Source organism: Desmodus rotundus, chromosome 4 (assembly GCF_022682495.2).
Source record: "Desmodus rotundus isolate HL8 chromosome 4, HLdesRot8A.1, whole genome shotgun sequence".
Lineage (NCBI taxonomy): Eukaryota > Metazoa > Chordata > Mammalia > Chiroptera > Phyllostomidae > Desmodus > Desmodus rotundus.
Window position 1 is genome coordinate 24,546,049 of NC_071390.1, and position 23,515 is coordinate 24,569,563.

Sequence of the window (23,515 nt, forward strand, 5' to 3'; positions counted from 1 at the left end):
GGGTGCGTACCGCCCCTCGGCCCCACCCAGCCAGGTGCCCGCCCCGCCGCCGGTTTCCGGGGTAGCAGGGCCAGGAATTACTTGCACTCAATAGCCCCCGGCTGCATGCCCAGAAGCGGCCTTCCCTCCCCGCGCCACAACCCCGACTCCAGGCCCCGCCCCTCGGGGAAGGACTGTCCCATCCCTCCCTGAAACTGCCTTGCCAGGAGCCGGCACAGCACGTGATCCAGGGCGCGCCCCGCCCCCTCAGTCTTCGCCAGAAGATTGGTTCAGTAGGCGCGTGCGCCGCGAGGCCCGTCCCGCGCCGCAGCCCCATTCCCCTCCCACGGCTTCTAGTTCGTGTCATGGCGGCCGCCGCTGATCTGGAGGCGGTGGCTCCCACGGGCGCCCTGTGGGGCCTCGTGCACGACTTCGTCATGGGTCAGCAGGAAGGCCCCGCTGACCAAGTGGCTGCAGGTACGGCAGACGTCGCCGCGCGGCTTTCTCTTGGGGGCCGACAGACGGGAGCGGCCTCAGCTCTGTGGCCGGGCGGGAAGGGAGTGAGGGATAGCGGTGACTTTGAGAGATTGGTCTGAGGCAGGTTGTGAGCATCATGTACTTAAGAGCCGTAACAAACTGATAGTCGCTTGCATCTTCCTTAAAGTGCCTTTACTCCCCTCATCTTTTATAGCCACCCTGTGCGCCGGCCCGGGTTAGGAGAGTTATTACTGTTTCACACGTAAGGCCCAGAGGCTCGCAGATCAGGCAGGCGGGGGAACCGGGACTGGGACCCAGATGCTCCAGTTTAGACCCTGGTGCTGACGCCGCGAAAGCACGTCGTTTCTGGGAGTTTGAGTGAGAAGAAGCGCATTCAGGAGCCTCAGCTCCAGTCGCGTGGCATGTTGGGAGTGGCCCAGCGGCCAGATCTCTGGCTGTAATTAGAGAGAAGAGAGAAGCCAGCCTAAGGGAGTTTGAGATGTTCTGCGTATCCTCCTTAAGGCTTTTCCTCCGTTTCTTGGTAAAGTTCTTGATTAATTTGCTTCATGACTTGTTCATGTGGTATTTGTTTTCATCCTTTTCCCAGATCTACAGTTTCCTGCTTTTGACCAGGTCAAGGATCTCCTAGTTCTGACAGCTTAGCTAAGATTTAAATAAAAGAAATTCCAGATTTCCTTGGAATTCTGAGACTTCACTCTTTTAGGAAATTTTTTTTTAAGTTTTTTAGTGTTAGGAGGCCTTCAGATCTCGTGTTAAGTAATAGAATACAAAATAATCTCATGAAAACAGGTGAGTTTTGTCTATTTTTGGAAATTTCTCATGGGGAAATTTCTCTTGGGGAAAAGTAAAGGATGCATCTCTTCAAAATTGAACATATTAACTTTCAGATTATGCGGTAAATTAATCTAGGGAATCTGCAGGAAGAATAATACTTTGGTCCTTAGCAATTCCACTTTTATTCATTTTATAGTTATTGAACACATATTACTCTCCAAACAGATGCAAAGCAATAGGAATATAAGTAGAAATTACACTAGATATGTGCCCATCACTACACCATGAAAAGGACTATAAGAGGTCTGTGCAAAGTGACATGGAAGCATCAAGGACAAATGCCCGAGGCTGCCATTCCACTAAGTTTAACTGCTTACAGCATTAGGAGGTGTAGTGTATTATCAGTGCTTACAATGATCAAGTACAGTGCATTACCCGTGTCATTTCCCCCAGTGTTTTATGAAAATTTTCAAACTTACTGCAAACTCTAAAGAATTTCATAAGAAACCCACATACACTCACCATCTATATCCTACCATTAACATTTTAATATAACTTGCTGTATCACATATTTATCCATCCATTTAAATTGTGGATATCAGTAAACTCCCCCCTAAATATTTGGGTAAGCATATTATTAACTAGAGTTTGTTTACAGTTTATTTTGGTGTAAAATCTATATCCCATTAAGTGTGCGAATTTTAAGTGTATGTTTACTGATTTTGAAAAATGCATACACTTACCCCTACCAAGATAAAAACCTTGCTGTGTCAGTGTTATTTGTAACTATTCTTTCACATTTATATATTACGAACACAATAATTTTGAATTTTTCAAATTCAGAACACACTTGAGAGACACAAATAAGGAATGCCAATTCTTACAAATATCTTTGTCAAATTTATATTTGTATGCCTGAAGTAAACAGCCTAAATTATTGTCTAGTTTAAATTTAACTCAGCTCAGGTAAGACTGTAACACCAGCCCTGTTGTAATTTAACCCTTCCAAGAAAGGAGGTTTGTAGTAACAGATGAGTAACAGGTAGTAACATGAGGTTGAAAAGGTTTGGTGGGGTTGGATTATGCATGACCTTGGATTCCAGGCAGAGGAATGTAAATGACCTAGGTAATAGCAGTCATTGTAGATCCTTGAGCAAGGGAGTCACATAATGACATAATGAAAGCGAATTTGAGAAGGATTAAATTGATATTCTCAGTGTTAGATCACAGCTTTAGTTAAGGTTGTTGAAGGCTGACAGTTTTGAAGTATCCTGAGGATCAAATGTGCTTTCTAATCCTCCATCCCAAGTCAAGCTTTGTCAGTGCTGGAGAAACCAGCATCTATTCAGCCACTCCTACAGCAGCAGCCTCACCAACACGTTATAAGTGCAGAAGGAATACCCTCTGATCACAAAGGCAGCTACCACCCACTTTGCTCTTTACCTGGGTTCTGATGAAAGTGTTAGATGCAAAGGTGTAAGTAATGGGAGAGAAATATTCTGGCAGTCTAAGGGTGAAAGGCTTCTCAGCCAGGCATTCTGAGACTGCACTACCTGGCCCCACCCTTCACTCTCACCAGTCCTCTCCTGGACCTTTAGTTCCATGCAGCCGCCTTGATTTGCTATTATTCCCTGAGTGCTTTCCTTCCCAGTTCCCTCCACTAGCTCTGTCTAATCAAAGTTAGACCTAGGAGTGGAGGCCCGGTTTGAGTGCTCACTCACTACCCCCCAAGTGTTTCCTGATTACTCCAGCCAGACATCATCTCACACTTCATAATCTCTGTGGTACTTATTTCTCAACCACTCATTTATTAGCAAACTTGCTTAGTAGCTATTTCTGTCCACATCTCCACATCTTACCCTCCTATTCCTACCACCAGAGTCACCTGGAGACTAGCATATGAGGGAGGACCCCCCAAAACAGTTTATTTATAAAAATTGTGTATTTATTCTTACATGTTTAAACTTCAGTCACCTTCAAAGTACTCTCCATTTGATTCAGTACACCCATCGAGAGTTTTTTTCCACTGCTCAAAATGGTTTTAGAACTCATCAATTTTTATGCCTTTTAGTGCTTCTCCCCTTTTTGGTTTCACCTCTTCCACATCAGTAACTGATTTCCTTTGAGGACTTTTTTCATGGGGAGGGAAGAGTCACTTGCTCCTCAGCGAGATCAGGTGATAAGGGAGGGTGGGGCATGGGGGTCATGCCATTTTTGGTCAGAAATTGCTGAACACTCAAAGCGCTGTATGGGCAGATATATTATCATGAAATGGATGAATGCATTGAAAGTGTCTTCAAAAAAATTTCACTGAAGCCGAATACAGTCTCACAACACCACCAGCTGGTACGCTGATACAGATGGGTTCCTAGAACACTCACCTAGAGGGGGAGCCTGTACTGCAAGGGGCCTGCCCTCCAGAAGATAACTCCAGGGGGATTTTTTGGGTCCTCCCTTGTAAATAGGTGTGCTGTAAAAAACTACCTAAGTTAATGGAAATAAGAAAAGGGAGAATATGTGGAATTTGAGGCCTAACTAGTTATAGGGCTTGAAAGAGAGGGAGAACTCTTAAGATGACCCCAAGTTTTTGAGCCTGAGTTGAGCAAAAGAGAAGTACTTTGTTCAAAAAATGGAGTTGGGAATGGAGCTGGTTTTGAAGAGTGATTTTTGAACATGTTGAATTTACAGGTGATAGATACAAATTTTCTTTCTCAGTTATTTGGAATTCCCTTAATTTCAGTCTTTATTGTATTGTTCCACATTTGTGATTCATTGAGAGACCACTATTCCTGAATCCAGAAGATTGTTAGATTAAAAAAAACAGTAAAATATAGTTCTGAGAAGTGTGTGACATCCTCAGCAGAAAGGATAATTGGAACTGAGTCCTGATTGGGATTTTTCTTTCTCCTGCTCCTTCACATACCAGCCCCTCCCCCACCACCCCCATCCCTCTGCTGCTACTCCAGATTCTCAAGTGGCTGCAACTCCGACAGAGGTCTGATTGTGCATTCTATGTCAGTCTCATATAAATACTCCTTTGACAACTTTCCCCACACAAACTGGTGCCCTGCTGAGGAAAGTGTGGGTAGTAAGGAGGTGCTAATAGGTCCATTTTTAGAGAGCAAATCTTGGACTCATAGGAAAAACTTAGGGAAAGGAACTTTGACTTATTTTCCTTAATGCCAGTGAGGGTACCCTAGTTAAATTAACTGTTTATTAGCTTCTTTCATCCCAGGAGTCCAAGTACGTAATTAACAGTACTTCCATATATTTTTCATTTGGGAGAATTTATAGTGTTAAGAGAATTGATTCAGTTAAAGTTAGTGAGGAATGGTCCATAACCCTAAGAATTTCACTCCTTTCTTATGTTAACCCAGTCTCTATTTGTATCACTATGGTAATACTGAACTTGTTAACACTGTGATTGCTTTAGATGTCTTTCTGCCCTAAAAGATTGGGCTCTTTATTAAAAGCTCCATCTGTATTTCTATCTCTGCTCCCTAACACCGTGCCTGACTTAGAATAGGTGTTCAATAAATGCTTTACAAATGAATGAAAACAAATACAACAATCACGGAGAAAACAGAAGAGGAAGTAATTCTGTTTTAGGAATCAAGGAAGGTTTCACAAGAGTTGACATTGGAGCTGGATCTTAAAGAGTTGAAGTTCCTCTGATTGACAAGGGCAGAAAAGAGGCATTCCAAACTCAGGGAATATTTACAGGATTAAGGATATGGAAGAACTTGACATATTGGGATTTCATGTGACGGAATGATGGGAGTCATGATGAAAGGTAAGGCTAGAGGGGATTTGGGGACTACACTGTGAAGGACTTCAAGTCCCAAGGAGTTAAGTCTAAGGCAACAGGAGCGAAGGAATTGTGCATGCTCGGGATAGGGAGGTAGTTCTAGGTAGAATATGGATGGATTAGAAGGCTTTTTAATTTTAATTGAGGTAAAATTCACCACTTTAATCATTTTAAGTGCACAACTAATTAGCTTTTATTATATTCACAATGTTCTGCCCCCATCACCACTGTCTACAAATTCCAGAACATTTTCATCACACAAAAAAGTGGAGGGCTATTTTGAAATCTGTTGCTATATAGTCTGGTTGTAGGGATGAAAAGCAGTCATATTTGAAAGACATTTCTGAGGTAGACTCAGCAGAACTAGAATAAGGTGTTAAATTTAGTCACCTTTGTTGAAAACATTCTCAAAATACTGTTCTAGTTTTTTGCCACCTTACTCATGGTTTTCCTTACTCTTATTTACTATGGTGTGATAGCTATAAAGCTAATGTAAATAATATCTTCATTTTTTCCTAGTTTTGTATTACTTTCCTACTTTACTTTTTATGTTTGTTCTGCATTTAATTCAAGATGGGCTCCTTGTGACAGGTATGAAGACTACAGGTCTCTGCCAGGAGAGTTCACTCAAGTCCTGGGATTCAAGGAACCACAGGCAAATGGATGGTTCTTTGTAATGATAAAGCTGCTTTTTTTTTTCTTAGTATTGCCTTTGATCAGTTTTGTTTTGTTTTATTTTGTTTTGTTTTCAAAAATCAGCTGTCCAGAGTGATTTGACCTTTATGGAATGAACACAGTTCAGCTTATGCTGCAGGCTTCTTCTGTGGGCTTCTTCTCAGCTGCTGGTGTCTTGGTAACCGCGGCCTTTTTACACACCAAAGGCATCTTCTGCTTAAGGCCAACAGCCTTCTTTCCTTTCTTCCCTACCACAGGCTTCATGCCTGGAACCCCCTTCTCATCTAATTTGGCTTCTAGTACTTCTGCTTTTATACATCCTGGAGCCTGTGGTTCTTGGCCTGGCAAAGAATCGTGTTTCAGCACATGGCCTTTGCATATGGATCAAGCTTCAACAAGATTCTCAGGCTTTTCGGTGGCTTCTCCTTCAGGACTCTGTGATGAATCTTGCGTGGAGCTGGAGGGCTCTTTGGATCTCCGGGCTTTTCAATGTGCTCAGGCCCGTATTGAGCATCTTGTGCATGGGAAGTTGTAGATGCTTTAAAGGGAAGCAGCTCTATGCCAAGTGCCATACAGATCATCCAACTTACGGAAAGCACTTTGAGTGCAAATGCAGAAACAGCCCAGTGCCCACCGGGAGCAAATTTCAAAATGTCCAGTTTGCTTCCATTGTGCAGAGTGATTCCAGGGATGTTTTCTGAAGGCTTTGATGACTCCACTGTCCTCATTATAGATGATACCAGGTCCCCTGGGCTAGATCCAGTGACAGTTTCTTATTTTGCCCTTGCCACCTCTCATTCGCTGAGAGGCATAGACCTTCTTGATACTACTCCAGGCCTTAGGTTTCTTAGATGCAAAATAGCCTCCTTCTTGTTTTTGTAGCCTTCAACTGTATCTTCACACCAAAACAAATTCGGGAACCTCCTCAGTGCGATGACCTTTAGGCAGGACCGGCACTGGTAAGGCTGAGGCATCCAGGGCCGAGCCAGTGGCACAGCACTTCTGCAATGCAAAGGACACCAGGTTTGGGTTGGTGCAGACATGCGGCCCTCACGACCCATATTTCCAAAAGCATCCTGGCCAGAACAATGAGTCCCACCACCTCAAACTGGGAATTCAAGCCCCAGCTCTGCCAGCACCCCAAGACTCAGCTCTGATTTGATGACCTGCCAATTCACAGACAGCACGGGTCTGTCTTTTGTTTTTGCTCAAGTTGGTGTGAACAAAGTTCACAATATCTGGTCCAGTGGGGCTCTTGAACACAGCAGGCAAAGTGACGTTTTTGCCAGATGACTCCCCCTTTTTGAAGCACACTGGTATCAGTGGACGAGCACACGCCATGGTGGGGAGAGGAGAAGGCCATGCTCCTCTCAACCTGATGGCTCCCACACAAAAAGCAGCAGCGAGTTTCTTAGTGATGTATGCTGAGTGCTGAAGAAGTTTTTTTCATTTATGAAATTTGAGGCAACCTATATAAATGGAAATTGACTAATAGGGGGCATGAGGGAACTTTCTCAGGTGATAGAAATATTCTGTATCTTGATTGGGGTGTTGGTTACTTAAGGTATGTTTTTTTGTTTAAAGTTTTTTTTCTTTTTTAATTAAGATTTTATTTTATTTTTATTTATTTTTACAGAGGAGTAGGGAGGGATAAAGGGAGAGAAACATCAATGTGTGGTTGCCTCTCATGCAACCCAGGCATGTGCCTTAACTGGGATTGAACTGGAGACCCTTTGGTTCGTAGGCAGGCACTCTAACCACTGAGCCACACCAGCCAGGGCAAATACTTTTATGGTTTGTAACCCCAAAATGGGTATCTCTCTTCACTCTTCATTCAGGAATAGGGCATAGAATCCAAATAGCAGTTCGTTGGTTTGTCCTGTTTGGCTGCTGTCCCTTCCCCTATGCTACAGCTTGTGCATTTCCCATTGGCTCTTTCTCAAGAGCAGGGGCAGCAGCTGGGCCTTCCACATCCTGGCACAAGGGTTAAGAGTGCCTGATGCTCAAATTGATGCCAGTCAGGAGCTATGAATCAGAACTAGAGCACTACTTTCCTCTGTCTGATTGGACTTAACCCGTACTCTAGTACTAGAGTGGGCCTCTGTGCAGCTCAGCCACAGCTGTTGCTCTCAGACCACAAACTTAAGGGGAACTGGAAGATTCATTGCACCTATAGTTTGGTATTGGTGAGAGCTAACTAATTAGTTCCTGCATTTAGATGTAAGTGGGTCGGGAACCCAGAACAGGCTGCTGAAAGTAATTCCCTGATTTCATACCTTACTGAGCTAGAACTCCTCTATGTTAACCAAACCCTTAGGAAGATTGCTAACCTTTTACGTTTTGTTTCTTCCTTGAAAATATATCCTAAGCCTAGCTGGTGTGGCTCAGTGGATTGAGTGGTGGCCTGCAAACCGGAAAGTTGCTGCTGGTTCGATTCCCGGTCAGGGAACGTGCCTGGGTTGGGGGCCAGATCCCCAGCTGGGGGCTTGTGATGTAGCTCTCGCACATCAATGTTTCTCTCCCTCTTTCTCCCTCTCCTCTCTCTCTAAAAATAAATAAAATCTTTTAAAAATATGTATATATCCTAAGATGCTTCTGTTAGATCTAGGTGAATATAATGGCATTTAAAAAAATAAGTAATATATTTACATGGTACAACATTCAAAAGGCAGAAAAGGATACACAGCGAGACATCTCCCTCCCATCCTGAGATGGATTGCAATCTGAGACAGTGACTCTGCTGTGTTACTAGTGTAATGCACTAAATGGGGCTGGGGGAAGCCCGATCTAAGTGGCTCTGGAAACAGTATTTTGTCCGGAAACTATAAGGCTAAAGACAAAACTGCACAAACCCTGCACTCTACGGATAAATTTGTTTCTCACAGAGGTTGACAATTCCGAGAGTAATTTATCGTTTTACTGGGGTTGCAAAAACAATATATGGTGAACAAGGGGAATCAGGTTTCTCACTGTCAGGGAAGGAACACTGTGGTACTTTGTTTTTTAATTTTAAAAGATTTTATTTATTTTCAGAGAGAGGGGAAGGGAGGGAGAAGGAGAGGGAGAGAAACATCTTTGTGCGAGAGAAGCTGGATCGGTTGCCTCTCACATACCCCCAACCAGAGACCTGGCCCACAACCCAGGCTTGTGCCCTGACCAGGAGTCAGACTGGTGATTTTTCATTTCGTAGGAGGATGTCCAACCAACTGAGCCACACCAGTCAAGTCCTGTGGAACTTTTTTTTTTTTTTAAGATTTCATTTATTTATTTTTAGAGAGAGTGGAGAGAGGGAAAGAAACATAAGTGTGTGAGAGATACATCAATCAGTTGCCTCTTGCACCCTGCCTCCCCAACTGGGGACCTGGCTCGCAACCCGTGCATGTGCCCTGACTGGGAATTAAACCGGCAACCTTTTGGTTCTCAGGCTGGCACTCATTCCACTGAGCCACACCAGCCAGGGGTAATATGATCTTACGCTTAGTTAAATATATATGGATGTATAAATAAGTGGAACAACAATTTGATGTGTTTTTCTCTTAAAAAATCAATAAATAAAAATTTAAAAATATATATAGATACAAAAGTAATGATAGATATTGTGTTAGAATACATACATATATTTCCCAGCTCTCTGCTAAGGAAAGCCTAGAAGCAGTGACTACCACAATAGCAATGAGCATAGCCACACCCACATCTTGGTTTCTAATACTATTCTCCATTAAAAGGACTCAGGGCTTGAAAAAAAGGCTGATTCTAGGGCTGGAGCAGGGAAATTACAAGATAAGCCTGCATGTAGTACAATAAGTCCTCTAATGTCTTTGATAGGTTCTGTGACTTTAAGCAAAACGACTTAGAAACAAACCAGTTTTACAGAGGCTAATTGACATAAACAAGGGTTAAGTTCCTACAGCATTTCACGAACATTATAAGGAAACAACGCTGAATGAAATGACAGTAAAGAGGATGGGCCATGTCAAAAGGTCATGGTGGCCAACCTGCAAAAGCTCCCAGTGGTTAGAGGTAGGATAATTTGAGCAACAAAATAACCTAGTCATGGATTAGAGTCTGTGCTGATATAAAATAAACAATTGAGAGGGAAAAGCACTCATGGACATGGACAACAGTGTGGTGTTTGAGGGGTGGGAGGGGATATAACGGGACTAAATGGTAATGGAAAAAATACAATAAAAATGAAAATAAAGTAAACAACTGAACAAATAAAGGGGAGAGGAGAGATGAATCTTCCTTACAGAAAAAATTCAAAATAATATAGGTATATGGATGCTCCTCCTTCTAGGAAAATGGAACTTAATCTCCACCCCCGCCCCTTCACCTTGCCGGTGGGCTGGAAATAGTGACTCCTAAAGGGAAGAGTACAGGAGAGGGAAACTCGATGACTGCGTAGTGCAGAGACCTCGGCACTACCTTAACCAAATGATCAAAGTTAAAATCATCAGTGATAAGTCATCTGGATCTCTTATACCCCTCGTATGAAATGATGAGAAGGGCACTTCACCTCTGTGTTCTTCCCAAAATCCATATCCTCAGTGTAAACCTGAGGAAAACATCACACAAACCCAAATTGAGGGATATTCTATAAAATGCCTCTTTAAAATGTCAAGGTCTTGAAAACCTGGAAGACTGGGAAACTTTCACAGACCAGAGGAGTCTTAAGGATTCAGGATGGCTAATTGCAGTGTGGTATCCTCAATTATCAATAAGTCCTAGAACAGAAAAATGGCATTAGTGAAAACGTACTATTTATGTACACTGTTCTGCTTTTAGATTTTGTCCCATTATCTGTGTCTATGTGTGTGTGTGTGGGGGGGGGGTTCTTCATGTTTTCTTTCACTTTTTCTTTAAGTAGCTACAGAGAATTCCATTTTACTGATGGCCATTTGTTGTTTGCAGTCATTTGCTGTTGTAAGTAATTCTGTAATGAATCACCTGTCCATGTGTTATTTTACATTTTTACAAGTATATAGAATAAATTTTTGAGATTTCCTGTGTTAAAGCATATGTACGCTTGTAATTGTGAAATTACTCTCCCTAAAGGAGTCTTATCCACATACTCCACCTACAATGTATAAGAGTGCCTTTTTCTGCATATCATCACCAACATAAGTGTTATAAAGCTTTTTTATTTTTGCCAATCCAGTAAGTTAAAAACAAAAAAGTTTGTGTATAACTTAATTTGCATTTCTATTGTGAATATGGTTGAGCATCTTCTGTGGAATGTCTGTTCATTTCTTTTCTTTTTCTTTTTTTTTTTTTGGTTTTATCCACTTTAAAATTGTGGGTCTTTTTCTCTTTGATTTGTAGGAGCTCTCTATATATTGGTACAACAGCCTTTTGTTACAAGAATTGCAAATATTTTTCACAGTTTGTTTTATGGTATTTTGCCTTGCAGAAAACCCACTTTTTTTTCAATGTCGTTTATTTTTGAAGTCTTTCTTTTATGGCTTCTGACTTTTGTTATACTTTAAATTTTTCTCTCATAGTTCTTTCTTTAATCTACTTGAAAATTTTGGTGAAATATTTAGAGCCAGTGTTAATTTTTTTCAAATATCTATTCAGTGTCCTCAACACCATTTATTGAATAGTCTATGTTTTCCCCATTAATTAAAATATGATTTTAAAAATCATTTATTCTCATGTATTTGTATCTCTTTCTGGACTTCCTTTTTTGAAAGATTTTACTTATTTTTTTTAAAGAGAGGGGCAGGGAGGGAGAGAGAGAGGAAGAGAAACATGGATCAGTTGCCTTTCTCAGTTGCCTCTCTAGTACGCACCCCACTACTCCCCGCCCCCCCAGACCTGAGACCAGACCTGCCACGTAGGCATGTGCCCTGACCAGGAAACGAACTGGTGACCTTTTGCTTTGTGGGAGGACACCCAACCCACTGAGCGACACACTGGTCAGGGCACTTTCTGGACTATTTCTGTACCATTGATTTCTTTGAATATGAACTCTTATTACACTGGTTGGATTTTTTTTTTTTACTTTTATTATAGAAATTTACAAGTATATGTAAAAGTATAACAATCTTTTAATATCTGGAAGGTCTTACTTCCCTTCCTCCCCCATTACTCTTTTTCAGAATTTTCCTAGTTCTGTGTGTATTTATTTGCACTTTCTACTTGAGTTTTCTTTTGTGGTCCTCAGTGGTGCTTTAAAGTTTTCACCATTAGTTTTCACATTTTTAAAGTTTATATCCAGATATTTTACTTTACTTTTTTGGGGGGGTGGGGACTATTGTAAATAATATCTTTTTTCCTTTATATTATTTGACAGGCTTATGTGTGTGTGAAGGTTCTTAATTTCATAATAATAATTTTCTACCCAGCCACCCTAACAAATTATTTGTAATTTTTTTTTCAGTTTTTCTCTTGTATATTCTATATATAGTCATGTACATGTATAATCTACAAATGATATAGTTACTTTTCAGTTTTTGTACTTGAAACTGTATATTTGGAGTGTTAGAGAAATGCTTCTCGGGGGGGTGGGGGTATGCTCTTGGCAAACACAGTGGGCCTCACAGGTGCACACCTACAGTAGGCAGGTAACATTGCTCTGAGAGGCATTGAACCCTGGGATGGCGTTTTGTTTTTTCTTTTTCATATTTCTTTTCTTTTGTTTCCTCTAGATGTGAAATCTGGAAGCTATACAGTGTTACAAGTGGTGGAAGCCCTTGGGTAAGAAAGAGCCTCTGCTCTAGAATGTGCTTCTCTAGCCTAGCCTCAAAAAGTTATTTTGTACACTGCTGCTTTCCTGGAACTAATTGGTCCTGACTTTCTACTACTATAGCCCACCCATCCCCACCCCCTCATCAGTACCTCAGGCTAAGCCTGTGTTTCTCCTGAAAACAGTTTTGTGCCACCTAAGTAAGGCTCCTAAGGAAGTGCTGGGAACACACAGCCTGTGGGCCATAGTAGCTCCTGGATCAGCCCACAGATTTGGAGTGAGGTGGGTGGTTGAAGGCCATCAACTATCATTTAATTAGAACTGGGGTTCCTTCTGTGCTGCTTTAGACCCACCTGCCCCCAGTGGGATCCTAGGCATCCTGGATCTGACTCAGACCTACCTTGGGTCCTGCCTGGGGAGTTGCCAGGACCTTGTACCAGATCACCACTATAGGAGAAGGTTTGGGAAAACAGCTGGAAGACCAGTGTTACAACAAGATATTCCAAGCACCAAAGGAAGTATGTGCTTGTAGTCTGCTTTCCTCATCTTTCATACTTGGTAGACCAATTAATTGACAAGTTTTAGCAAAGGTTGTTGATAGTCATGGCCGTGTCTTTAAAACAGAAAAGTAGAAAATGGAGGGGGGAATAAGTCATCATTATGCATTTCTCCTACATAAGCAACCATTTGGCCTTTCTGCTTGTTATTCTGGCCTTTGTCCATTCTTTAAAAAAAATAACACCTTTATTGAGATATAATTCACCTATAACGTTCACCATTTAAAAACATGTATTCGCATATTTGTGCAGCCCTTCCCACAGTCAATTTTAGAACATCTTTGTTACCCTAGACAAGAAACCCTGTGCCCATTAGCAGTCACTTCTCATCCCCTCCCCTTCCCAGCCCCTGGCAACCACTAATCTGTTTTCTGCCTCTATGGATTTACCTGTTCTGCATTTCACATTAGGTGGAATCACATCATATATGGCCTTTTCTGTCTGGTTTCTTTCACATAGCGTAATGCTTTCATGAGGAGTTCATCCCTGCTGTAGCGCATGCCAGTCTTTCACTTCTTGCTGAGTAATATTCTATTGTATGGATATACCACATTTTATTTAACCATTTATCCGTTGATGGATGTTTAGGTGTTTCCAAATTTTGGCTATTCTGAATAATGCTTCTCTGAGCATTTGTGTGCCTTGGTTTATTTTTAAATGCACAATTTTCTACTCCTTAGCAGGGACCTTTCTATAAGTTCCTATCCTAGGGATCCTGTTAAGAGGGATGTCATTTTTCCCCTTTACCCCTAGGTACAGATACCTTCATCCTTGAGGTTTCACTGAAATATCCTGGCCAGCTCTCCCTCAGAAATCTTCCACCTCCTGTAATTGCTGGCTTAGATTCCTTCCTTCTAGTGTATTTAAATGTAATCTCTATAGAGCTATGTTGCCAATAAATCACTTCCGTGTTACCTCAGTTCAGGCCCTTCCATATTAGAAATCCTAAATAGTTAAAACCTGTATTTTGGCCATTACTTTGTAAACTTCCAGTTACAACATTGTTGGGGTTTTTCCCCCTAAGATCCTGGTGGGTGCTCTCAGCTTTTTTTCTTCAGTAGTAAATACATTTGTTCTCCCCGTTTTGATAACTGCAGCCAGTTATCTCCTGAGCCCTGTGGGTAGCCGCTAAGCTGTACTTTAGAGGAATGTCACAGTTGTACCACTGTGGAGAAAGAGTAAGCTCAGTGCCCAGTCACTGCCTATAGATGGACACTTCTGGTGGCTGTGGTGTCACAGGTTCCTTTAATGATGCCAGATCATCTGGGGATTGGTCCTTTAGGCTCTGGCCTTACTGTTGTTTGTCATACTAAGCACCTCCAGAATACCTTCCTCTGCTGGCTTCCATGCCCAGAGGATGAGTGTAACTAATTGCAAAATAATTCACTTCCTTAAAAGTTTGAACTGGGTAATGTCAGGCTCTCTCTATCCTACTTCCTCCCAGGTCTTCTCTAGAGAATCCAGAACCCCGAACTCGGGCACGAGGAATCCAGCTTTTGTCACAGGTGCTACTCCAGTGTCACTCCTTGCTCCTGGAGAAGGAAGGTACTGGCATCACTAGGAGGAGTGTCTCCCTGGATTGCTGAGCCAAGCAAGGCCTTGCTTGTCTATTCAGGCCAATCTTACAGGGTGGGAGGGAGGAAGGAATGGCAGGAGGTATTTGTGAACTAATTCAGGGTCTTCCTTCTCATGGGTGTATGTCACAGAAATGGTAAGAATTGAAACAGAAAACAAGACAGTCTCGGATTTTAGACAGTTTTTTTCCCCAGTATCCTCCCCTCTCTATAAAATGGACTAAGTAGTGTCTTATAGATGGAGTGGAAAAGTAATGAAATATCAAAGTGCTTTGAAGTCCTAAGGAAAAAAGCCACCAAGTTATTTTTCTTCTATAGCAGGTGTAGGCAAACTGCAGCCTGTTTTTATAAATAAAGTTACTTATTAGCATATAACCACACCCATTTATTTACCTATTATTTGAGCTGCATTTAGTAACAGTGGCCGAGTTGAGCAGAGTTGAGTAGTTGTGACAGATACTATGTCCTGCAAGCCTGAAATATGTACTACATGACCCCTTGAGAAAGTTTGCCAGCCCCAGTTCTATGGAAAGACAGTTCTGGGATTGAGAATGGGTTTGACGGTGGAGCTCTGTGAGAATGGATAATAAAAGATGTTCACCTATTTTCCTGTCTAATCAAGGCATCCTCAAGTGAGAGGGCATGGGACATAGTTCTTGGTGAAGGAAAAAATTTGTAGTGAAGCCCAAGCAATATCAGCCCTCAGAAACTCTGGGAAGGAACAAACCTGGGGAGCCCTCCCCCAGCCTGTGTGAACTAATGGCTGGATTTCTGGTTTGTGCAGTGGTACACCTGATCCTATTCTATGAGAACAGGCTGAAGGACCATCATCTTGTGATCCCATCTGTCCTGCGGGGTTTGAGGGCACTTGTGAGTCCTTTTTTTTTTTTCATTACACACCATGTTTGCAGGAGCCCCTTTCCAGTGAATTCTCCCTTTGCCCTTTGGGGATGAGGCTTCGAGTGCTGAGGAGCAGATGCCCAATGTGCGACTAAGCTAGTTGTCAGCCAGCTTCACTTCGGTTTTCAGTCTGATTTACTTTAGAAAGTAAAAGTATCCTTTGGGGACTGGAATTCAGAACCAGCCTGGAAGATATGGCAGAGAACTAATCAACTTGAGAAAAGGGACCACGTTTCTCACTTCTTGCTGAACCTGAGTGTTGTGATTCCCACTGTAGCTAATTAGGCCTGTCTTAGGGCTGTGTCTTGAAGGCCATGCTAGAATTCCTGGGGCGCTCACTTGTCTCCTCTTCTCCCCAGAGCCTGTGTGTGGCCCTGCCCCCAGGGCTGGCTGTCTCTGTGCTTAAAGCCATCTTTCAGGAAGTCCATGTACAAGTGAGTGGTAACAATCACTTTGGTATTTTCTGTCTGTCAGCCTTTCACATAACCAGAATTAGATAGCAAAAAAAAAATTTGCCTTCGAAGTTCTTACTGTTCCAGGTCTCTGACCATGTTTACGCACTGTTCCTCAGTACTATGTGAGAAGAGGTAGGCATGCCATTCTGTCTGGCCTGTGTCTTCTTACACCTAAAGAAAGTAAGGCATATAGCAGACAGGTTTTGGTTATTGGCCCCACTGCTGAAATGCTGGGCTAATAGCCATGTCTTTTCTCTACCTTTCTTCAGGTTCATCTTATACTGTTATAAAGAGCACTGCCTTCTTAGAGATTGTAAAGCAGGGGGTAGTTTTGTCAGCTGAGTTATTCTTCGAGCACTCTCTTTACTTATTTCTTGTCTCTCCCACCTCCAAGTCCTTGCCACAGGTGGACCGGCACACAGTCTACAGTATTATCACCAACTTTATGCAAACTCGGGAAGAAGGTAAGAGGCAGGTCTCTCTAGGAAATCTGAAAATTGAGCACATCCTTTTATTTCCTCCAATACCAGGATGCATTTGAGCCTGGGGGTTATATAGAAGAGCTAATATGCTGAGAGAATGATATTGGGAAACTGGGGTCTACTCACTCCCCGATAAAGTAAAGGAAGGGTAGAATTTGGGCTGATGCTTAAATTCTTACCTCTGTAACAGTTATATATTGTTGCACATCTCTTCTTCGCTGAGTTGGGGGGAGAGGGGGAGGGTCCTCTCTGGGAGGCAGGAAAAGGGAGGCAGTGATAATGGGAGAACACCAGCCAGAAGAAAGCCCAACTTTCTACTGCATGGGACAGTAGTGACCTTGTTCTCTCTTCCCCAGAGCTGAAGGGTCTAGGAGCTGACTTCACCTTTGGCTTCATCCAAGTGATGGATGGGGAAAAGGATCCCCGGAATCTTCTGGTGGCCTTCCGCATCGTCCATGACCTCATCTCCAGGGACTATAACCTGGGTATATCCTATAGCCTTGAATTAGTGGTTGAGGCTTGTCAGATGAGTGAAGCTTATTAAGTCAACCTCATTCTTTCTCTGTTACTTTAGGACCCTTTGTGGAGGAGTTGTTTGAAGTGACATCCTGTTATTTCCCTATTGATTTTACCCCTGTAAGTAGCACCTTTTATTCGTTTGTTCATTCATTCATTTATGTAAATATTCATTGAGCACCTGCTCTGTGCCAGTCCCAGTTCTAAGCATTGAGGGTATAACAATGAACAAAAGAGACCCCATCCTTAGGAACTTACATTTTAGTAAACTGGGAAGTGGAGAAGCATTTGCCATCAGAGGAATGATTCAATCCAGCAGGTATTTAGGGGGATCTTTAAGATCTTTACCATTGTACTTAGTGCTGAGGGCTACAGGATTGCAAAACATGGTTCTTGCCCTTGAAAGCTGAAACATTTAAGTAACAGTATGAGATTATGGACCAAAACAAGTGATGCTATAGTTTTTCAGAAAAGACAGAGTTCAGTGTGAGCTAGAGTAGGCAAGAACTGACCTCACAGATAAGATAGATAGGGTTTCAGTTGATTTCTGAGGGATGCCTAGGATATGATCCTGGAGTCCAAGGGGGCATCTCAGGCAATAGAAACAAATTGACAAAACAAGACACATTTGAGCAGAGTATGTACAGGAGGTGTTTGCTCTGGCCCCCTTGGAACTTCTCATTCTGCATCTTGATTTCCCTTGTTTCCATATATTTAGGGTCTCATTACTGCAAGCATTAGTAGCTTGGAAGAAATGAAATGAGTTATATCACAGCATACCAGACAATATCTGAGTATCTACTTTTGTTGCCTTTAAAGTTACACAGCCATCCTTGCCATAGGGAATTTCTTACCAGCTTATTCCAGCTGACACTGTGTTGCTTGGAACCACCTCTCTCCTGAAATTCTTTTCATCTCTTTTGTAGTCAGTATCATTATTTCTAACTCAGAACTTACATCTTTGGAATCTTCAAAACTTTCTGTTAGGTTGCCAGGCTTCTCTGATTTTGCTTTATTTTATTTTGTCTTGGTTTTGAGAAAGTAAAACATTCACATGATTCAAAATTCAAAAGGTAAAAAAAATCTACCTGTCAAGTTTCTTTCTCCATTGTCAGCTACTTTTATGTTATGTCTGTACAGAGCTTTTTTCATTCACATGTAAGCAAATGATTTATGTCCCTCTCTCCCCCCAAATGGAGCACATACATATATATACTTTTCCTGTACTTTGCCTTTTTCACTTAATAGTATATCTTGGAAAGTGTTCTGTATCAGTATATAAATTAGCTCTTTATTCTCTGAGGCTGTGTAATATTCCTTTGCTTGGAAATACCTAATTTATTTCACTAGTCCTCTGTGGGATTAAGGTTGGTTGCCAATCTTTTGCTGTTACAAGCAGTGCTGCAATTGACATACTCCTGTACATACATCATTTCACATATATGTGGGTCTAACAACAGTATAAATTCATTAAAGCAGAATCGTTGGAATATATGCATTTATAATTTGAGAGCAAGGAGGAGTGTGTCATTTTTTTTTTGAAAAGTAATACAAATGAGCATGATTCAACATGTAAAGAATAAAGAATTAAGCCTCTCTATACCCCTTTATAGCCACCACACATTTTCCCTTCAGAGATAATCACTGCTCCCAACAGGTTATATATTTTCTCAGAGATAGTCTAGGCAAAACAAGGTTATAGATAATGATAGGAGAATCTTTCTCCTAGCAGATTTTTGTGTGTTCCGCACTGCAGTTTATGGGGAACAGAAAGCTCTGTTCAGTCACCCTGGCCAGTGTGACTCAGTTGATTGGAGTGTTGTCTCGTAGACAAAAAGGTCACTGGTTCAGTTCCTGGTCAGGGCACATACCCAGGTTGTGGGTTTGATCCCTGGTCAGGGCGTGTACGAGAGGCAACCCTATTGATGTTTCTCTCTCATATTGATATTTCTCTCTCTCTGCCCTCTCCTCCTGCCCCCTTTCCACTGTCTCTAAAAGCAATGAAAAACATGTCCTCTGGTGTGGATTAAAAAAAAAAATAGAGACACCTGGCTTATAGTGTCAAAGTGTTTGTGTTAGAAATATTTTTTATGGTTTTATCAATACATTTTGGCCATATGCCATCATCCTAGTGGATCACGTCGGTATGAGTGACGGTTCATTTGACTTTCACTATACCTATATGCTCCCTCTAGAGCAGAGGGTGCAAACTTCTTCTGTAAAGGGGCAGATAATATTTATTTTAGGCTTTGCAAGCCATCTGGTCTCTGTTGCAGCTCCTTAATTCTGCTGTTCTAGCACAAAAACAGCCTAGACACTGCAACATGGTACAGTGGCTTCATTGCAATAAAACTTAACTTATGGAGTCAATAATATTGTGATAACTATATATATTGCCAGGTGGGTACTGGAAATATCGGGGATATACTTTGTAAAGTATACGATTGTCTAACCACTATACCATATACCTAAAACCAATACAAAATCATATTGAAAGTAAACTGTAATTAGAGAATAAAAATGTTTTAAACTTAATTTATGGACATATGAATTTCAGTTTCATACACTTTCACGTCACAGGTGTTCTTCTTTTGATTTTTTTCAACCATTTGTAAATGTAACACTATTAGCTTGGCCGTACAGTCTCAACTGGTTGCTTCCCACTCCTGCTGCAGAGTGGATACCGACTCTCCCTTCACCGTCATCCTAGAAACCCTTTGTCCTTTCTCTTGGATCAGATTTTCTATTTCCTGTGTTCATGTATGTCTGTCTTTATGGTTTCCTCCCTCATTTTGGGGGTGTGCATTTTTGTTAGCTTCTTGAGAGAGTATACATAAAAGTGAAAAGTTTCTAGATTTTGTGAATCTAAAAGGTCTTCAATCCTTCTTCCCACTTATTAATAACATTGGTATAAACTTCAAGAATGGAAATTCTTTTCCTCCAAGATTTTGAAGGCATCTCTTCATTTACCTCTAGTTTTCAGTTCCATGGAGAAGTCTAAATTCCTTCTGATTCGTAAACCTTTGTATTTACCTTTCCCCCTCCTTTCTGTAAGCTTTTAAGTTTGATTTTTCCCTCCATATACTGAAATTTCACAGTGATGTGTCTTACTGTGGGTCTGTTTTTATGCATTGTATTTGATACTTGGTAGGCCCTATCAATCTAGAAATGTGTGTCCTTTAGCCCTGGGAAATTTTCTTGTGTTTCTTCCCCTCTATTTCTTCTATTTCTCTGTTTCTGTTATTTGAAACTCCTATTAATCTTTTGTTAGACCTCTGAATCTCTTACCTTTTCTTTCATATTTTCTACCTCTATATTTTTGTCATTTTATGAGAGAATTGCACAATTTTTTCTATCATTCAAGCCATAAACAGAAACCACTTTGGTATTTAAAACAGAAATAATGCAGGAAATTGTTTATACAAGTGATGAAAGAACTGAGGAGCCAAAAATGAGGCAACCCAGAGATTATCAATAGCAGGAAGCAATTACCACCCCTAGGCTGGAGGGACAAAGGAAAGAGTTAATGTTACTGGATCCCAGGGGCTGAGAGTATTTAACAAAAACTGGGGAGCCTGGGAATTGCAGCCTGCAATGGTTAGCCCGAGGAATGAGCCTGAGGACAGAAGAAGCACACCTCCCTGCAACCCCTTCTATTGATTTTTTTTTTCATTTCTGCCTTCACACTTTGAATTTCTAAGATCTTTTGTTGTTGTTGATAATCTCTGAATGTGCTTTTTTTCTGGGGGAAGAGGAAGTGTTACAACTTTCTGTTCTTATTTAATTCATAGATGAGTTATTTTATCTTTTTTGAAAATACTGATATATTGTTTTTAAATATTTCTTCTCCCTACATATGTGATCTTTGTTTCCTCCAAGTTTTCTTCAATTTATTTTGGTCTCTGTTTCCAGGTTAGAGGCTTTGTTCAGATAACTGGTAATACTTGGGAGTTTGCACATGTTTCAAAGTGAGGGTTATAAAAAGATCAAAGTAGGATCTTGGAGCACATGGAACAGGCTTGTTGACTGTGAGCTTCACTATAGAAGGGCTTACATGGACAGTCTGGAAAACCCCCAGTGTGTTCTCCTTTTTGGGGCTAGTCAGGTTCTTCTAGAAAAAGACCTTAGACTTCCCGAGAGGAGAGGTCTGGCTACAAGCAGAGGGGGTGTAAAGGCTAGAAAACTTCAGCACCTAGTACTACATTACTTGGACCTCCTTTTTTGGTTCAGCACCCAGGCTCTCAATTACACTTACATTTCCAAGACTGGAAACCTGTCCTACCCTATCCAGAGAATTAAACCTTCAGATGCTGCAGTTAAGGGGGAGTTGGGAGGCAATCTAGGAGGTCAGTTCGCTTCTCTAACCCCACCTCCAATTCCAGAGGAGCCGGGTGCTGCCAGTTGTGAAGCTTTCCAAGGCCTGTATACGGGTGGTTATGTGGTTATTTAGCTTGCGTCACACCTGCTGAGGATTCTGGTTTTGGCTCTGCTAAGTTATTTTCTTCTTACCCATCTGCTTCTCAGCTTCTAAGATTTTGTTGCTAATATCTCTTACCCTGTTCTCTTCAACCTTTAACTTGTTATCTTTTAAAAAGAAAAGAAAATCCCTTTAACTATATTTTTCATGGGGTTTCTAAAAAGGGAAAGGAAACTCTGGTGCACGTTTTCAATCTGCCATCTTGATGCGAAAACCATCAGTGCTTTTCTGTATTGCCAGAATTACAGCTTTTTTATAACAGTAAAAAAATTAATAAAAATGTCCATCAAAGGGGAGTTTTTAAAATAAATTGTGGCTCAACCACACAATGGAATAGTATCAGCCCCTAAAACTAGTATTATGAAAAATTAATTTAATACCATGGAAAAATGTTCCTAATGTGTTAAGTGAAAAAATAAATTATAAATGATATGTACAAAACAATCACATTTTCTAAAAGTATATATTTTAAAAGGGAACAGTGTCCACTAACGTAGCCATAATATATATATATATACAGAGAAGAAAGTAATGCACCAGAAAGTTAATGGTGCTTATCTCTGAGAAGACAGATCAGATAGAAACTGTGACCATACAGAAAATAAGTGCTCCAAAGACAAACATGCCCAAGGAATGCATAAGAGTGAGCATGTCTTCCTGCTGGAGCCTTATGTCATACTATTCTGCCAGACTGGGTATAAATACCACCCTGATCTTTGGGTTGTCAGGTTCAAGCCTATGTCCAAAGAGCTATGCAAACCCATTGCCCTTCTCCTTTTTCCAGCCACCTAATGATCCCTATGGTATCCAGAGAGAAGATCTCATCCTGAGTCTCCGAGCTGTGCTGGCTTCCACACCACGATTTGCTGAGGTAAGTCTGACCACAGTTAGGGCATGTAGCCTCGACTCATAGAAGGCCCTGAATAAAGAACAGAACAGTAAAAACATGTGGGAAAAGAAAGATCCACTATACACTTTAAGGTATGACATCCTGCAAGTGTCTTCAGGCTTGTGTGGCAAGTTCCTTCAGACCTTCAATGTAGAAAACTTCACCATCTCTTCTTTAAAATAGTAATCTAATCCCTATTTAGAGCTAATCTTTTAAAGTCTATAGATTTGCCAACCATTTTTCAGGTAACTGGGAGTCTGGCCTCATCTTGGCAGGAAGGTTGGCTTAAAGTCACAACTCCTGACGCAAGAATCGCCCCTTGGCATAGCACCTGCCCTGGGGACAGGTGGCAGTAAGGCTATGGTTGGCCTTGGTGGGGCTGCGGCACTACCTATCTCAGACTTCAGTTCTTCTGTCTCCCCCACAGTTCCTGCTGCCTCTGCTGATTGAGAAGGTGGATTCCGAGATTCTGAGTGCCAAGCTGGATTCTCTGCAGACTCTGGTGAGTGGTTTTTCTTCTTCCAGGGTCCAGTTGCCTTTAGACAAACTCGGCTAGCGGGTAGCTAAGGGATTGTAGATTTTTGGAGAGCCAGGACACAGGTCAGTGGGCCTCAAAAGAGGGATACCAGGATCTGGACCTATGTGTTGGCCTAAAGGCCCAGCTGCGTGTTGTGTTGTCCTGTAGTAACTGAGTTGCAGCCAAGGGAAGACTGACCAGGGCTCCCTCTTGGAGCTTATTTTTCATCAGTGAGGGCGAGCACCTATTTTTCTTGCCCTGGGTATTACGATTTTAAAATCTTGCTGATTTTTCTGCTGAGAGCCAGGCTTCAGATGCCATTATGCTGAGGTACCTGCATATCTTAGGAAGTCTGAGTGCGTAAATAGTTGATACCTGCACTTTTTTGGCAGAATGCTTGCTGTACTGTGTATGGACAGAAGGAACTGAAGGACTTCCTCCCCAGCCTTTGGATTTCTATCCGCAGAGAGGTGAGTGTTACTTAGATAAATTCACTATTACTAACTCCCATTTGTCAGGCGTTAGGGGAAATAATACACTCTCTTGAGCTGTGCCTGGTTATTCAACAAGCAAGCAATGGGCATACTTCTAGTTGAATGACAAGGGAGAGAGTCCCTGTGTGAGGATCAGCTGCTTGGTGATAGCCCTTAATCACCTTTGCACAGTGCCCACTTCCTGTCCATCCGTAGTAAGGAGCATAGTCATGGTGCCTGTGGCACCATGCTG

General features: G+C 41.7%; 1 protein-coding gene and 1 pseudogene across 2 annotated transcripts in view; one reads left to right on the forward strand and one right to left on the reverse strand.

Moving 5' to 3' along the window:
* The first annotated feature begins 287 nt into the window (after positions 1-287).
* The window catches only part of MMS19 (MMS19 homolog, cytosolic iron-sulfur assembly component), a 31,987-nt gene continuing 8,759 nt past the window's right edge, over positions 288-23,515 (forward strand). The window contains exons 1-11 of one of the 2 annotated variants that reach the window (XM_024563169.3): positions 288-456; positions 12,385-12,433; positions 14,424-14,524; positions 15,338-15,423; positions 15,813-15,887; positions 16,303-16,372; positions 16,747-16,875; positions 16,965-17,026; positions 22,168-22,254; positions 22,700-22,774; positions 23,182-23,259. In XM_024563169.3, coding sequence (XP_024418937.2) covers positions 345-456; positions 12,385-12,433; positions 14,424-14,524; positions 15,338-15,423; positions 15,813-15,887; positions 16,303-16,372; positions 16,747-16,875; positions 16,965-17,026; positions 22,168-22,254; positions 22,700-22,774; positions 23,182-23,259 — 924 coding nt within the window. In that variant the 5' untranslated portion in view covers positions 288-344. The remainder of the gene's footprint in view (positions 457-12,384; positions 12,434-14,423; positions 14,525-15,337; positions 15,424-15,812; positions 15,888-16,302; positions 16,373-16,746; positions 16,876-16,964; positions 17,027-22,167; positions 22,255-22,699; positions 22,775-23,181; positions 23,260-23,515) is intronic. The other variant, XM_024563170.3, reaches the window with a different exon arrangement.
* LOC128780771 (large ribosomal subunit protein uL4 pseudogene) lies at positions 3,643-7,075 on the reverse strand (annotated as a pseudogene).